The sequence below is a fragment of the Phoenix dactylifera genome, chromosome 17 (genome assembly GCF_051530095.1).
Source record: "Phoenix dactylifera cultivar Ajwa chromosome 17, Ajwa_hap1_PhDact_Kaust_v1.1, whole genome shotgun sequence".
Taxonomy (NCBI): domain Eukaryota; kingdom Viridiplantae; phylum Streptophyta; class Magnoliopsida; order Arecales; family Arecaceae; genus Phoenix; species Phoenix dactylifera.
Window position 1 is genome coordinate 12,500,709 of NC_143206.1, and position 13,828 is coordinate 12,514,536.

General features: G+C 39.4%; 2 protein-coding genes across 2 annotated transcripts; both read left to right on the forward strand.

Annotated features, from left to right (window-relative positions):
• Positions 1–6,203: 6,203 nt before the first annotated feature.
• LOC103707282 (flowering-promoting factor 1-like protein 1) lies at positions 6,204–7,182 on the forward strand. Its single transcript, XM_008791707.6, has one exon. It carries the CDS (start codon positions 6,320–6,322, stop codon positions 6,638–6,640), a length of 321 nt encoding a protein of 106 aa, XP_008789929.1. The 5' UTR covers positions 6,204–6,319; the 3' UTR covers positions 6,641–7,182.
• A 918-nt stretch (positions 7,183–8,100) lies between these two features.
• LOC120112954 (flowering-promoting factor 1-like protein 1) lies at positions 8,101–10,034 on the forward strand. The gene has a single exon (XM_088713461.2). It carries the CDS (start codon positions 8,989–8,991, stop codon positions 9,307–9,309), a length of 321 nt encoding a protein of 106 aa, XP_088569587.1. The 5' UTR covers positions 8,101–8,988; the 3' UTR covers positions 9,310–10,034.
• The last annotated feature ends 3,794 nt before the right edge of the window (positions 10,035–13,828 follow it).

Consider the following 13,828-nt stretch of genomic DNA (forward strand, 5'->3'; position numbering starts at 1 on the left):
TGTCAGCATTGTTGTGCCGGTGTCGGACCACTTGATTACCATAGCCGAATCTTCTTAAATCGCCGTGGGGAAGAAGCTTTTTTTGTCCTACGAACCATAGATAAAGCTTCACGAAACTGGGTTTTTCTTTGTTGGCGTCGTTCGTTTCCTTATTAAAAAAAAAAGAAAATCTGCCTTCATTCCCAGCGTCTTCATTTCCTAAATAAATAAAAAAAAAAATCTAGTTCCATTGCAACCAAAAAAGACATCCAGCGGCTGCAACCATCGTGGACGCCGTTTTACCCAACATCTCAATGTCTACCAAATGGAATCTATCATGTTCTTAAGAAATTTTATTAATCTCAAGTTAAGGTACATTATCTATTCTTGATTTGAGTGATGCTAACTATACAAGTTCTGGCTGTTTTTTTGCTTTTGTTAGAGATAATAGCGGACATGAAACTTTGTTATTGCAGCATATACAGTTGTTTACTCATGATGGAAGAATGTTACTCTGATTTTTTACTGCAGCAAATGCAGTACATGGGTAGCAAGTGCTTGTTGCTTGGTCGCCAACCGAGTTATGACTTATGGTCCACTCTTTATATATGGTTTCCTTAGTATATCATCTATGGTCTACTCTCTATGGTAACCCTTTGAAAAATTAAGACTTGAAGCCACTGAGAATGAATTGCATGATATGGAAGGAAACTTTCAAGAGAGATAAGGAGTTTCAAGATTAAAAGGAAAACTTTCAACATTAATGAATCTGGTTTTGAATTTGATAAGGTGTTATTTTAAGGGTTAATTACTTGAATCGCGTGAGATTAATTTACATGTTTGCTTGATTTGTATATATTAAAATCACCACTTGTTCTAAAAGCTTAAGCTAGCGAAGACATGATTCGAATTCAGAACTTCTGCGCGTGCTGATACTATATTAAAATTATCGTTTATCTCAAAAATTTAAGTTGACAAAATAAAATAAATTTATTTATATATTTTATATTTTCTTACGGTATGTAGCTGGAGCTGTCATGAGGAGCAAAGGAACGAGTCTAGGCATCTTTTATGGTTGCAATGTCACAGAATGGAAATAGAACTCTCTTTTGGTTCATTGGGATATAGCCTTTGTCTTTTCATGGTTACTGCTTAGGTTAGGTATGAGGACATGGAATTGTGTTGATAGGTACATATGAACAACTCGTACGTAGTACGTCTATGCTGGGATAAGTTGTGTAGTCTGATTAAACGATGTATCTTTAGTGCTAATGATTTTATTAATTAAGTTCTCAGTTTTCATTTTGCATTTTTTTTTTTGGCATTGACAGGCAAATTCATTTGCCGATTGAATTTTGATTTTATAATCGACTTTCATTTGATACATTGGTAAATTTATCATTTAGATACATTCTCTCTCTCTTTTTTTTTTTACAGAAAATAATACATATCATTTTCAGTGGACTACACTCGTAGGTAATAGTCCTTCCAGCAATTAGTTGTATCAGTTGGGAACATATATATCTTTGCCGAACATAACTATTGAAAAAATAGTTTGTTATGAGTCGATGCTTATAACTATTTAATGGTAAAATTCTATTTATTTTCTGTAGTAATAAAACTGCATTAGAAGAGTTTCTTCTTCTAGTCGAGCTTTGAGCGGATACTGGGCGGGTGGGTGTCTTCTTTGTGAGGCAGATACTGGGCGTGGACCGTTTACTCCTCGAGGGAGCCTCGGCCACAGTGATCGAGTGGATCTGAGGCTGAGATAGCTTAGTCGAGGATCGGCCGCTGTTCCGCGATATTCATGGACTATTGAGGGAGTGTGCCTCCCATCAGGCTTCGCACGTCTGCCGGAAGATGAATGGGGCGGTCGACTGGGTAGCCTCCTATGCAGCTCACCACTTGGAAGACTTCACTTGGGTAGACCAGGGCTAGGTGCCAGAGTCTCTATGTAGCATTTTGTTTTCTGATTTTGTTGGCTGCATTCACACATGTTACATGTGAGCCGCCGTTGTACCAACAAAAAAAAAAAAATCTTTTCTGTGGACAAATTTTGACGTGTCGCTTTCATGCACCTCAAATATGTTGAAAATGTTTTGAATTGTGCTTGATAAGAAGGTGATATCATGTATTGCTGATGGTATTGTTAGAGCTTTTTAATATATTTTAGCTTGCAAGGTGGTTCTCATGTAAGATTGCAAACAAGGCGGTAGCCTGGGGTTTGCATCTAACCTCAAGTGTTTGTCCTAAGTAATCTTGTTATACTGGGGGACACAATCTAGCCGTTCGGTATAAATAAATATTAATTAGGGTTCCTGGGTTATCACGAAGAGTGCACGATGCTCAAGACGTATAGGCGTGACAATATATCACACCAAGAAATTTGATATAAGTTTAGATTGAGTTAGTTGATTTATATCTTGATAAATGGAGTACCTGCGAGATGTAAGTATTTATGCATGATATGAAACAGGGAAATTATGCAGTTTGAAAAATGGGGAAAAAATCATTTCATGAAAAAAGAGCCACAAAAAGGATCAATATTACTGAACTTGTTCAATATTTTTGAAATACAAAACTTCAATATTGTAAGGACTTTAGATCCTTTGTAGTTTTCAACGTGTGGCCTCCACATCGCCAGGGCTCTGGTACTCATGTTGAGGGCCACCTCTTAAAATTCCATCAGCACTGATATTGATTAAAGCCCTAGGGGGAGGTCACAAGGTAGAAGCCTAGGGACTCAATTATAAGCTATGGGAACAAAGGAAAATTCTAAATTCTGTTAGGAGGGACCAATGAAGATGAGTAGATCAGTCGAAAGAAGCATGTAGCCCAATGTTGTCCTAAAAAAAACCTTGTTGTCCCCCATCTACCAATCTAGATGGAGCATCAATCTTACTAGAGGACCACAGCATTTTTTTTTTTTTGGGTTGACTTGGTCGGTGTGAAGACTTGTGCGGGTGTGTGTTTAATCCCACATCGATTATTCACCTTAGAGATCTTGGATGCTTATACAGGACTAATAAACCCAAAAAATATCTTCCGGTTAGCCATTTTGGGCGCGGTCCTGGATTGTGACAAATAGTATCTGAGCGGACTCGGCCCATAACCTATATAGAATGGGGACACTGCAATACAGATCCATTGGGGTTGACCACGGGCCGATCGTGGTGCTTGTGATTAGATTTGAATAGATTTAAATCCTTAGCCTAACGAGGATGTGAAGGCTTAAACGAGGAGACTATGTGAGGACCTGTGCTGGTGTGTGTTTAGTTTTACATCGGTTATTCGTTGGATAAATCTTGCATACTTATATCGGATTAAGAAATCCAAAAAATACCTTTCGGGCCCATAACCTATATGGACTAGGGGACACTGCACAGATCTATTGAGGTTGACCACAGGCCAATTATGGTGCTTATGATTAGATTTGAATGGATTTAAATTCTCAATCTAACGAAAAAATTAGATCTTGAATGAGGAGAGTATGTGAGGACTTGTGCGAGCGTGTGTTCAGTCCTATATCGGTTATTTGCCGAGACGATCTTGGGTGCTTATACAAGACTAAAAAATCCAACAAATATCTTTCGGCTAATCTTTTTGGACAAGGTCCAGAAATGTGACAGTGGGCTTGTCCATATTTTTAAAGAAGTGAAGAAGAAATTCTAGACTTTCTTTTTTTTTTCTTTTCCAAAGAAAAAGAAATTGGAATCATGCTAAAGTGGCTCAGAAATCTTTAAAAAAAATCTAAAAAAGAGAAAACTATTGATGCATGCTTTTGAGTTGATATCCTGAGTGATGTGTTAGAAACTTTAAAAAAAAATCATAAAAAAGAAAACCCCTTCCACCGGAAAATATAAACCGAGATGGAGCCTGATAGCATTCACCACAGCTATGAGGGTTGGACACCCAATGAGGGTATTAATTTCTCTTCGCACCGATAGAAAGGTTATACATCAGCTACGTCCTCAATAAAACCTAAATGAAAGTTGGAGGGTGATAAGAAGAGTGGAGGGGTCAGGCAAATAGTGAGTTGTGCTCAAAAAGAAAGATAAAAATAGTGAGAATGAGTTAAGAAGTTCTAGTTAGAAATCTGACATTTTATGTACACTCAAACCTAAATAAAAAGTCTGGAGAATCTTTTTCTTGGGTCCTACGTACCGAGCCCAAACGAAAAGCCAGTGCGAAGAACCTTTATAGCATCATTTTTTTTTCGAGAAAGGACCTTTATATTATGATAACCAAGCATCTTATTCTAACTAAGTTTTATTTAAAAAAATAGAGAGGAAAAAGCCAAAAAATACCTCCACAAGAGCAAATCCATCCAAGTGTTGAAGTTTACACTCATGACCATTAACAATGAGCATTGAAGTCCCTACAGCGCTTATACATCGCTAGAAATTAAAGACTAAGTTATGGTATGATCTTGTTTTATTATATTTTAACTAGCAGCAGAAGGCAGACAATACTAAGTTCTTTGAATCATAAGCAAGAATGGGAGGTAGCTTGCTTTGGCCAGCTATTGCTTGGATGCTGTAGGATGCCTCCATGCTCGCTCTCCGCACAAATTCTCCGACAATTTGATAAAAAAATACTGTACAAAAGTTATCCGTTAGCATGCTCGATAGCTGATGGAATCAATCACTTTAAAGTTGGAGATAGTGAAAATAAAGCTCATATACGAGGAACTTTGCTCGAATGCGATTGCAACCACAAAGCTCGCGACACCATGACCATCTGATACTGGTTGCAGATTTTGTCAGGATTGGCGTGATCTCTGATCAACGACACAAGGGCTGCAATCCGACCCCACTAACGTCACAAACTTGTCATCAAACTTCCAAGGGGCTTGCAACATGCTTAAAGGAATGATCTAACTGCACTTCAAACACGATTTGTTCCTAGCTAGATTCATCTGGATGACCAGATACTTCAATCTCCAATGGCTGCCTTATAGAGGGTTAAGTGCAACCAGCACCTACACCCTAGAAGCCTATTTTGTACGTAGGTTAAGACCCCACTTGGTTCTCGAGGACGGTGGTGGATCGAGCTGTGCTACAGACAGGGGAGGTCACCGGCGCTACCGCTTTGTACTCTTCTAGGACGGCCAGGGACATTTGAGGTACTCTCTCCGCTGTTACAGCGCCCAGGTTCGCCCTTGTTTCATGGGTGCCTCCACCTCCTGGTCATCTCAAGGTAAACTTTGACGGTAGTCGGTTGATGGACGGTGCTTCTGGAGGTGTGGATTTTGTGATCAGAGACTCCCTGGGCAGGTTGATAGCCGCTGGGGGCCGACGCATACCAGGGCTCACCGTTGTTGGGGCTGAGCTGCGGGCTGCTTGTGTGAGGACCTGTGCGGGCGTGTGTTTAGTCCCACATCGGTTATTCGCTGGGTAGATCTTGGGTATTTATACAGGATCAAGGAACCCAAATAATAACTTCTGGTTAGCCATTTTGGGTGAGATCCTGGGTTGTTACAAATGGTATCAGAGCGGACCCGGCCCATAACCTATGTGGACTAGGAGACACTGCAGCACAGATCTATTGGGGCTGACTACGGGCCAATCGTGGTGTTTGTGATTAGATTTGAATAGATATGAACCCTTAGCCTGACGAGGACGTCAGGGCTTGAACGGGAGGAGTATGTGAGGACCTGTGCGGGCGTGTATTTAGTCCCACATCGGTTATTCGCTGGGTAGATCTTGGGTACTTATACAGGATCAAGGAACCCAAATAATAACTTCTGGTTAGCCATTTTGGGTGAGATCCTGGGTTGTTACAGCTTGGGAGGGCTTATCCTTTACGAGGAGGGTCCTTGGCGCCGAGCGGGTGCATCTCGAGAGAGACTCTTCTGGGTGATCGATTGGATCCGGGGTGCGGATAGGTACGGTGATGGTCACCCGCTCATCTTGGAGATCCGGAGTTTTGTTCAGGAGATGGGTGATTTTCAGGCAGCACATGTGTATCGGGAGGCGAACAGAGCAGCTGACTGAGTCGCCTCCTACGTTGCCCGGCACTCCGGGGAGTTCCTTTGGACATCTGTAGCTGGCATTCCCACTTTTTTGTACTCTTTACTTTCTTTGGATTTGGTTGGATGTACTCAAGTTAGAGCTATATGAATTACCGTTTTCAAAAAAAAAAAAAAAAAAAAAGGGGCCCCACTTGGAAGAACACAAAGAACAAACATTATCAGAAATATGTTCCTTGAGAGTACCCCCCCACTTGTTCTTTTCCTTCCCATTCTTCGTTTACCAAACCGAACTCCATCTATATATATGCCCCAGAAGCCTTCTTCCCTCTCCCACTCTATACATCGGCAAGAAAGAAACCTAAAAGAATGTCTGGTGTTTGGGTGTTCAGGAATGGTGTGGTTCGACTGGTAGAGAACCCTGCGAACGAGCAGTCATCGACGGTTCGCCGCAAGGTATTGCTCCACACTCCCACCAACGAGATCATCGCCTCCTACGCCTCCCTCGAGCGCAAGCTCATGAGCTTAGGATGGGAGAGATACTACGATGACCCCGACCTCCTCCAGTTCCACAAGCGCGCGTCTCTTGATCTCATCTCATTGCCCAAGGACTTCAGCCGATTCAAGTCCATGCACATGTACGATATCGTTGTCAAGAATCGCGAATCCTTTAGGGTCATTGATGTGTAGACTACGCAAAGAGAGACTACTACTAATACTACTACCAACTTTCCAGGCCTGCAAGTCTTCAAACAACGAGTCGTTTGGTTTTCAGTTTTTCGTCTGTGGTTTGCTTCTGTAATACTTGGTTGCATTGCTTGATGTTATGGCAATAGATGCTGTGGTTTCTTGTGTGTTAATTTATTATCTATCTATCTTGTTCTTTTATTTTTGTGGTGATTAGAATGGCTAGTCTTTTGATGGGTTCCTGGGGATTGGATGGAGCATGGGATGCTAGCCAATGACATGACGGGATTTGACGGGAAAGATATGGAATTGGGGATATGGGGCAAAAGGTGTCACGTGAAATGATCCCTAGAACTTTAGGTGGGAAGTGACATGTATGGTAGAGAAGGCCATCCAAATCCACTCAGCTCATGAGGTCGCATCACACCAGTGATCTCGCAATCTAATTGCCGGAGAATCAAGTTATGAATTGCGTTTCTCTCTCAAGGGGCTTCTGAGTCTATACCGTGAGACACACGTAAACGCACGCGAAGAGTAGAAAGACATGAGAACATTGAGAGCTTGGTTGTGAAGCTCCACTTTTTTCAGATCACCTTGCATATTACTTTAGTATATCTTCTGAGCTTCGATCAAGTTGCTATTGCTTGGATATGGTGATAACTAATTAATTTATGATGAGGGACAGATCGCATGGTGTTGATTCCGTACTCTGGTATTTGTGGTTGCATGGAGTATCTCAAAATGGATTTCCTATTGGCAGGTTAGTTGAGACATATAAAGGAGCAAGATAAAATTCGACCGCTCTTCAGAGGATAGGATTATAAATTGAATTGGTGATTCATATATTGAAGATATTCTTTGTTAAAAAGAAGCCACTTAATTAACCACTGTTTATGATTTAAGATATTTAAAATGCTTAGAAAGCGATGCATATTTTGTTTGCATCTAATTAATTCAGTATTTGATTTATGGTTCAGAACAATCAAAACGTAAATGTTTATTAATTTTTTTAGAGAAATCATTATTAATCATTTGGATTCTTCATTTTGTATGCTCTTACCATTTTGACGCACTAGCTTTAATACTGTCCATTTCGTATTCACTCGCTCTCTTTGTTTGCGTGTGTGTGTGTATGTGCATGCATGGGTGTGCGTGTCCAAGCGTATGTTTGATATACTTTGTAATTAATAAGACATCAGTACGTAGCACATGATTTATCATTGTTAATCATTTTTAACACTAGGTTTTATATTATAGGATCCTAAATTCTCTCTAATGCAGCACAAATTTGGAAGTACATTAGATCCAATGATCGAAGCCTTCCAAAATCCACATGAAACTAGCAGACTTCTGGAAAGCGTAACTTTTCACATAGATGTCAGATTCTAATGATCTTGGCTAGTTGGAAAGGACTCTTTGAGATCTACAATTGATATATTCTGCTCTTGATTAAATTCCATGTTTTCTGGATTAAAAGTAACTGAAATCTTAAATTATAATTCAACAGCAAATTTATTCTAAATTTTGGAATTTTAGTCATATTAAGAGTTCCTTAGTTTAATGTAGGGTCTGAATAGATTATCAATAGTCTATTTATATGGCTTGCTAAGTGCTGTAAGAGAGCTTCCAATGCTGAACAATTATGACTTATAGATTTTCTTATGATCGATTCCATATATCCTTTCTTCTCCTCTCTCTTCCACTTCTCATCCCTCTCCTATCTCTTTATTATCTTCTTTCAAAGAATCTAAGAGCATGTAGCTCCTCGGTTACCGCTGCATTATTTGGCATCGGAACGACAAAATCCTAAAGAGCTGCATAACAATGGATTCGAATTTGAAGCATTAATTTGATCCAAGCAATGTATGTTAAGTTTGAACTCTTCGCAAAAGATTTTAAGGAAGTGCTAGTTTTATTAGACAATCAGCTTCCTCTTGAACTCTGAATAATACATTTCATCCAGCTTTTTTGGGTGAGGTCCGGCTTGTTACATTACCAGTGTTATCTTCATGGAAATTTCATCAAAGGTTCCTCTAAGGTAACAGTACATGCGTCCGACGCTGGATACCAGTGTGTCATCTTTGTATCGATCCTTGAGACCCCACACAGAGCAAACATCTTTAATTACGTACCATAGCCAATATATGCATGTGTTTCTTTAATTTGTCTACCCCACCCATCTCCTGCATTAAAATTATCCTAATTTCATCTATTTATACCCCCCACGAACACTTCATTTCCAACCCATCAGCTATTCCCTCTCACCCTCTCTCTCTCTCTCTCTCTCTCTCTCTCTCTCTCTCTCTCTCTCTCTGTGCAGTCCAACAGTTGAAAGGTTACCGTGAGAAGAGATGTCTGGAGTCTGGGTGTTCAAAAATGGAGTTGTGCGGCTTGTGGAGAACCCTGCGAATGAGCACTCCTCGACGGTTCGTCGGAAGGTATTGCTCTACACTCCTGCCAATGAGATCATCAACTCCTACGCCTCTCTCGAGCGCAAGCTCGCCAGTCTCGGGTGGGAGCGATACTACGAAGACCCTGACCTCCTCCAGTTTCACAAGCGCTCATCGATCGACCTCATCTCGCTCCCACGGGATTTCAGCCAGTTCAAGTCCATGCACATGTATGACATCGTCGTCAAGAATCGCGACTCCTTCCGAGTCATCGACATGTAGACTCCATGACAGAAACGATGGCCTTCCACTTTAACCCTTTGCAGGGTTAAAGATATTATCGTTGGCGTGAGCTTGAGCTTTCCACCGGTTTTTCCTTGTCTCTTCTCTTGTTTGTCTCATGTGCGATCCTGTAAAAATGGAATTATGGACTTCTTGCCACTATATATATATTGTTGTATTAGTTTTAACTTTGAGACGAAACATTGCATGCAAATAATTAAGATGATTGGAAAGGCAGCATGCATGGTTTGTTGCATTATGTGATCCTACAGAAAATAACTTATTTGTTTCTTGGTCACAGTATGTTATTTGTGCGAGTTCCAATAATTTTAAGATAAGACTCGATGAGAAGGTTTGCAAATCTTCAACTCTTTTACTGTAACAAAGCAAAGTGTACTAATTTCTTATCTTCGGCCAAATCTAATTGGTAGTAGCACCTCATCATTCGGTTTTACTGTTGTTTTTTTTTGTTTTAGAGAGAACAAATCCTGCCAATATTCCATTGTTCTTCTCGAGAGCACATTGGATGGGAGTGAAGCATGTTGCCTACGTGCCAAACCAAAAACCTAACCGATAGGCCATCATGGAATGGCTTGACAAGCTTAGGTCTAGTGACAAGGATTTGACAACCGATGTGGCAAACCTTTTCCCTCACCATATGGCATCGTCATGACAAAGGAATAAAGTATATTACAAATATACACGGGGGGAGAGCTCGGAACTTTAATCCCGTATCGGAAGAGTAGCGAAAAGAATTGTGCCTTTTCAGGAGGGGTCATCTCTTTTCTTGCAAGGTGCCTTTTGGACAAAACCATGAGGGTAGCACACGACGCGTCCAAAGTAGACAATACCTTATAATGAGACGCAGTCACTTTCTTGTTCTTAAAGAAGAGCTACCCCTTTCCTCGCAAGGCATCTTTTGGACAAAACCGTAAGAGCAGCGCACGACGTGCCCAAAGAGCTAGCACCTACATGGACTTCCAAAGAATAGCGTACGATGTGCCCAAAGCGGACAATATCTTGCATTGGGACGCAGTCACTTTCCCGCTCTAACACTAATATTGTTTAATTTATGGTTCCACCATATGTGTGTCATAAACCGTTGAGAATTTCTCTCTCTCGAGCAAATCACTCCATTGTCACTAGTTATGGAGCTTATCACGAGAGTTTGGTTCCTTTCTCACTTTTTTACTTAATTTTAGGTCACGCGTATGTCTTAATTACTTGATCTGTCCGACTCATCTGAATGGACATAGCTGACTGAATAAGATACAAGTATTTTCTCAAAAAGAACATGATATACATGGACAGAAAAGATGAAAAGATGCCAATACTCTCTTTTCATTGCCTTATCACAGAAAGGTACTATCAAACCCCACTTATAATATGTCCATTTATCGTGCTAGCATCGATACTAACCTTATTGAAGGTGATAGATAATTTTTATTGCAGTTTCCTGTTCCTCCTTTTAAAAATCCTGATATATCCATCTAAAAAAAATGGAAAAACAAAACAATTCAACACCAGTCGAGTGAGACTGAAATTAATTTCCTAGAATCAAATTATTTGTTTATCTTCACAATTGCTTAGGCTTTATATATATTTACGACAGCATGGATACACCGAGCGATGCGATTACATAATTTGAAATTCTACGTAAAAATTTGAAGTCCAAGTAATTCATACTTTCTTACCTTCTATATCTCTCATGCAGTTATTTGTTTGTTGAGAAAATACATTAGCATTGGCTATCTTGCACCTTTTCTTGGCTAAGTTAAACGATGGAAAAAAGTTTGCTGGAGTTGGATATTAAGAGTCATATTCTCTGCAAGATATGATGCCTTCTTTTTTGTTACACTAAAATTCGACACAAGATTTTCCGAAAGAAAAAGGTCACGGTCGAGGGTTGCATGCAGCCATAACAGTCCCCGTCAATGGTTCGAATGGAATGGAGAAAGAAGTTGAAGTGACTGATGATTGGATAAGAGCATTAGATACCATGCACCACCAACTTTTGGCTGGGACTTTACTTTTGCACCTGGTTTTTCCAAGTTGTAATTGGCTCGAAAAGCTCTATCTCTCTTTATTAGTATTATTATGGTTAATAGTCCGTCATTTAAGTTGTAATTGGCTCATAGAGCTCTAGCTTTCCTTGTATTGTATTATGAAAGATTGGTTTACCCCTTCCTCTCCATATGGAAGTAGCTAGCTAATTTTTGGACCTGTCTATAGGGAGAAGACAAGCATCATCCTATGTACAAGCATTATATGGCAGTAGATAGCTAATTTTTGGACCTGTCTATAGGGGAAAGACAAGCATCATCTTATATACAAGCATGGAGCTAATTGAAAGGACTAGTCTCATTTCCCCCCCACAAGTAGATTCTGATGATGACCTCTTTTCATCATTGACAAGCTAGCCTCCATCTTTTCTAAACTCATAATGAGACTTCGTTAGAACTTTAGTCATCAACAGTTTCAGAGCTAGAATCTTGCTTACGTGTTGAAGTAAAACCCAAGAACAATTAGGTCAAGTGGAATGATGCTCAGTTTGATGTTAAAGACATGCAAGGTGCGGCTTTATACCACAACGTAAAAGATGTTTGAGTTTAATTATGCAACAAATATGATGTAGTAGAAAGTGAAGTTAGGTCAAGCAACAAGATTAACGCACGACATGGTTCACACCTCTCCTAAGAAGAGGAGGTTACAACTCAAGATTAATGCACAATTTGATTAAGAATCAGAGCTAATGTTTTGGCATAGAATTGACATCTACGTATGTAGAGTCGGGTTAGGCTTGGATCGATGAGAAGCAACAAATGGATTTATGCCATATATTTTACCTAGATTCTATGGTGAGTTTTGCCCTTCTAAAAGTGCAGTAATATATATCAAGTATTTAACAAAGCTTGACTTACTCCAAACCCTTTTTTCGATAATTGTTATGGATTATTTTGATGATCTTGTTTAGTTGTTAGAAGGAGACAAAACTAGGAGAAGTAACAAGGGGGAAAAGGGCATCCATGATCTCTATTTTAATTGCCTTGACACTAAACCATTTTATAATAATCCCCACGTTGTAAAGAGAGGGTATTTGTTCCTTCCAGGGCTCTTACCCTTTCACAAGATGCTCAACTCACTTGGAGATTCCATTGTATAAATATATACAACCTCCAGCGACATAATTTGTAGCTAATGATGAAAACTTATTCCTGATTTTTATAATTTAATCTCTTTGTGGACAAACAAGGAATCATTCCCCTCTTTATGTCCCCAGTTATCCTTCTATGTGGGCCTTTTTATTCTTCTACGTACGCTTTTGGATGCCTACCTTATATTATGTACTGATGCCTGCTTCTTTTGAAAGTTATTCTGAGGGACTGAAGGGAGAAAGGTTATAGTTATAATAAGATGGCATTAGCCTGTGACTCTAGAAGCCTAAATATTTAAATATGATCACTAGATTAAAGGTCAGGCAGGTTGGAAGGCCAAATTGTTGGAAGTGGTTTTGATTCGATTGTTGGAGCACAATGGATTGGATTAATATCCTAGAGTTCCTCTTGTCAATGACTTTTCCATTTTTTATGGAAAAGCTGTATCTCCTCCAAGAGAAAGTTGGATTTAACCGTGGTTAAGAGAACAGATCATGCCTCATAGTCTTTAAGTTCAATCTCTTTTTAACAACAGGAAAAAAAATCAATGCTTACACTTGTATTGTGTAAGTGCCTACGGGATCCCATTTGATTGGCCATATGTCTTGTGAATGGGCCAGCAGACCATATTACTGGCTGCTCACACATTGCCATGTCAGCAAGCAACCTTACATGTAGACATAGTGGTGCTCCCCTGTTAAACCTTGTTTTGCTCTCAATCTTGCAATTCCTTCGGCTTTTAGTGACACTTACAACTTGTTTGGTTCGAGAAAAGAATTTTTTCTCGCTAGAATATTTTTTTTTCTGAAAAGTTGATGCATGAGTTTTTGATATTTAGAAAAGTAATTTTTGCATATTTGATTGGTCATAGAAAAGTAGATTGGTTGAGCATCTCTTTCCTGAAAAAAAATGTACAAAATACCTATTATTTCCTTAATAAAGAAAAGTATCTTATCACATTCTATTTAAAAGTTTAGGAAAATTTTTGAAAAAAAAATATCCTAATTTCTACCCGGTGGTAATTGAACTTTCTCATGTCCCACATAAATTTTTTTTCTAAAAAAATATGAGAATCATATTTCTATATGGAAGTCATTTTTTTTCTTCTAAAAACTCTAACCAAATATGAGGCATTTCTCTATTTTTCTGTTAACCATACTTTTTCTCCTCTTCTCACAAACCAAATAAGTCCTTAGGGCTAAATTAGCCAGCAGAGTTGAGCCCAGTACTAGGCTACTCAGGCATGTCTCGGTTTTTAAACAAGCTGCTAGAGCCCAGCTCCAACTCAAGTCAGACTCAACAAAATAGCTTGGATATGCTCTAATCCGAGCTTTAATCAAGTCAAGCCGACCTTCGCTCCGAAA

Bases quoted from the DNA above. Each gene is read 5' to 3' on its own strand.
- LOC103707282 (XM_008791707.6), top strand. From the start codon at position 6,320: ATGTCTGGTGTTTGGGTGTTCAGGAATGGTGTGGTTCGACTGGTAGAG.
- LOC120112954 (XM_088713461.2), top strand. From the start codon at position 8,989: ATGTCTGGAGTCTGGGTGTTCAAAAATGGAGTTGTGCGGCTTGTGGAG.